General features: G+C 33.0%; 1 protein-coding gene across 1 annotated transcript in view; it reads right to left on the reverse strand.

Moving 5' to 3' along the window:
- Positions 1 to 3,402, reverse strand: part of LOC107602831 (P2X purinoceptor 4-like) — an 8,752-nt gene that overhangs the window by 1,243 nt on the left and 4,107 nt on the right. Inside the window, exons 8-12 of the mRNA XM_016295424.1 lie at positions 2,249 to 2,385; positions 2,087 to 2,177; positions 1,942 to 2,007; positions 1,759 to 1,863; positions 1,533 to 1,640 (exon numbers count right to left, since the gene is read on the reverse strand). Of these exons, the coding sequence (XP_016150910.1) occupies positions 1,533 to 1,640; positions 1,759 to 1,863; positions 1,942 to 2,007; positions 2,087 to 2,177; positions 2,249 to 2,385 (507 nt within the window). The remainder of the gene's footprint in view (positions 1 to 1,532; positions 1,641 to 1,758; positions 1,864 to 1,941; positions 2,008 to 2,086; positions 2,178 to 2,248; positions 2,386 to 3,402) is intronic.

The raw sequence follows: 3,402 nt of genomic DNA on the forward strand, positions 1-3,402 counted from the left end.
ATATATATATATATATATATATATATATATATATATATATATATATATATATATATATTCTAATAATATACACTACCATTCAAATGCTTGGGGTCAGCAAATTTGTTCTTTAAAAAGAAAAAAAAAAAAATTCAGCAAGGATGTGTTAAATTAATAAAAAGCGATTGTAACGACTTATATTTTTAGAAAATATTTATATTTTAAATAAATGCTGTCCTTTTTAAAAAAAAACTTTTTATTCAAAAGTATCACAGGTTCCAAAAATATTAAGCAGCAAAAACTGTTTCTAACATTGATAAATCAGCACGTTGTTGATAAATCAGAATGATTTCTGAAGAATCACGTGACACTGAACGCTGGAGTGATGGATGATGAAAATTCAGCTTTGCGTCACATGAACAAATACTATTTTACAGTATATTAAATTAGAAAATCATTATTTTACATAGTAATAATATTTCACAATATTACTGTTTTTTCTGTATTTTTGATCAAATAAACGCATCCTTGATGAGCAGAAAAGAAACGTCTTTAAAAAACATTAAAAATCTTACTGATCCCAAACTTTTAAACGGCAGTGTATGTCCTAGTGTGCTTGGCTACTTTATTTCAGCAAGTTGGTAAGGCAACATTTCTAATTTTCATTTAGTTTAACTTGATTTACTAAAATAACTAAAACCGAAATAAAAAATAAAACCTATATAGACAAAAAAAACAACATCAAAAATAATAAATAGACTACAATATTACATAAAATTGACAACAAAGATGACAAAATTATATAAAAATAAAAACTAATTCAAAATATGAATACAAAATATCATTGTATAGTTTATTTTTGAGTTAACGCAATGCCATATAGTGAAATGACATTAAATCAGTCTGACCAAATATAAAAATTCATTGATGAAAATTAAAGTCATCATTTACTCATCCTAATACTGTTAGGAGAGCATTTAAAAGGAGATAATTTAATGAATTTCATACAATGTCAGTACATATCGACTCTTAAAACACTCATAAAACACCCATGTCAGTCAGCAAAGGTACACGCTGCTTTCTGATCATTTTCACAGTATTTTAACACCATTTTCACAATTTTACCAGAAAAATAATGGTGGCAAACCATTGTAAAAGATGCATTGACGGTGCACAGGATTTAGCCATTTATGATTTTACAATATCATTATTTAAATATCAGGGTGCTTTTCACCAAAAACAATCAGAGGACTTGAGAAATGATTAGTGAGCCACATGGAGTGTTCGCTGACACTTCTGGGTGCTTTATCAGTGTGAAAGTGAGTCAGGATATACTGCCATTGTATTGAATTCATTGTGTTCTGCAGAAGAAAGCAAGCCTTACAGGCATGGAATGACACGAAGAAGAGTAAATGATGACAGAGCTTTCTTTCCGAGTGAACTAATCCTTTAATTCAGTTTTAGAAAATACGAAATGCTTTTTTGAATATTTAATAACAAGTATTAATTTACTGGCAAGCATGTGACAATATAATATGAGGAACTTAACTTACTCTTCGCTGGTGTAAGGAAAGGGGCTTTGTCTCCTGTAGTCTTTTCTTTCTGGATTTTTTCACCACCCTTAACTGGTCCTCATCCACAAATGCCACACAAAGGAAGCACTGCAACAAACACAATCCACAAATGTATTTAGCCCGTGTAAAGCATTAACGATGATAAAAAACTGCACACAACAAACTGAAGTGCTATCCACTATGTCAGTGTTTCTAAGGTGTAAACCTCTTCTCTGTCCTGTACAGCCTCAGACTTCCTCTCAGTGTAGTTCTGTTTTGCCACTTTGGAGTAACAGCCGGTCCCAATAAGCCAGTCCAGGAATACTGTTGTCTAAAGACAAACTCAATGGTAAACATTTCATTACTTCAAACACTTTTCCGACTTGCTGAGTGTTTAAGGGTTACTCACAAGAGCATAATACGAGAGCGTAGATCCAATGTAGATGATTAGCTGAATGATGCTGAACTTTCCAGCCTGCGAAGAATTTAGAGAACTTTTTATATGCTAAAGTTAACATGCAAAGTAATGACAATATAGTATAACATAATCTCACCTTCCCAAACACCATCACATCAAACCTAATCCCATACATTTTAAAGAGTGTTCTCTGCTCCTCACCATTCACTGTAGAGAATCTTGCAAACCTACACGAAAGAATGAATTTCAATATCACACACCGTTCACATATTTTCAATATGATTTAAGTTGTTCACACCTGAAATTGAGCCCAGGGTACAAGGTTCGGTTGCTTTCTTTTTCATCCAAGCGACGGAATGAGTATTTGGGCAGACAGCTGTGAAAGATGTGGTTCAGGTCACAGTCCCAGTTGATCTGGATCCCAATCACACCACCCTGTGGAGCAGATACTACCAGCAATGTAAAAACTGATAAAAATGTACTAGCCTGCTTTGCAACTAAATTACACAAATACACTACTGTTCAAAAGTTGTGGTCAGTAAGATTTTTATTTAAAGAAATTAATACTCTTATTCAGCAAAAATGCATTAAACTAATCAAAAATGATAGTCAAAAGACAAAAGACAATGTTACAAAAGACTTCGATTTAAAATAAATGCTGTTCTTTCTAACTTTATATGAAAAGAACAGATCACGGTTTCCACAATAGCCTATATTAAGCAGCACAACGGTTTTCAAAATTGATAATAAGAAGAAATGTTTCTTGAGCTCCAAATCAGCATACTGTATTGGAATGATTTCTGAAGGATCATAAGACACTAATGACTTAAATTCAGGATACTTTTCTGAATAAAAAGTAAAAAAGAACAAATTAAAAAATATATATATATTTTTGATCAAATAAACGCATCCTTGATGAGCAGAAAAGAAACGTCTTTAAAAAACATTAAAAATCTTACTGATCCCAAACTTTTAAACGGCAGTGTATGTCCTAGTGTGCTTGGAAAGAAAGGTTTTACCTCCACTGCCATCTCTGAAAAGTTCTCCTTGGCCTCACTCACAATGTCTCCCAAACGGAAAATGGGGCAGTATGGATTTTTGTAGCGGTTATAAATGCAACCTTTAAGGTCAGTGTCTTTCATTTGAGGCAGGATGTTTCTTCTAAGAGAAAAACATAAATGGATGGCTATATTATCAGTTTTTAAATACTAAATATAAGGAGCGTCCTTCTGCCTAACATTTAATGATGTTTTATTAACAAGGTTCGGGAGGAGCACGATCAGATAATCAACCAATTTGGCACAAGTGTAACTCGTTTAGCTAATCATCCTAACTAGCCTACTTACCTCTATCCTATGACAGTTTTCCGGCATCCACCCCAACTCCTCACTCTTAATCTATTCTCATCCCATACTAGGGATAGGGGGAGTTCTCTGGGTTCGGGCTATATTC

The sequence above is a fragment of the Sinocyclocheilus grahami genome, unplaced genomic scaffold (genome assembly GCF_001515645.1).
Source record: "Sinocyclocheilus grahami isolate Dianchi unplaced genomic scaffold, SAMN03320097.WGS_v1.1 scaffold336.1, whole genome shotgun sequence".
Taxonomy (NCBI): Eukaryota; Metazoa; Chordata; class Actinopteri; order Cypriniformes; family Cyprinidae; genus Sinocyclocheilus; species Sinocyclocheilus grahami.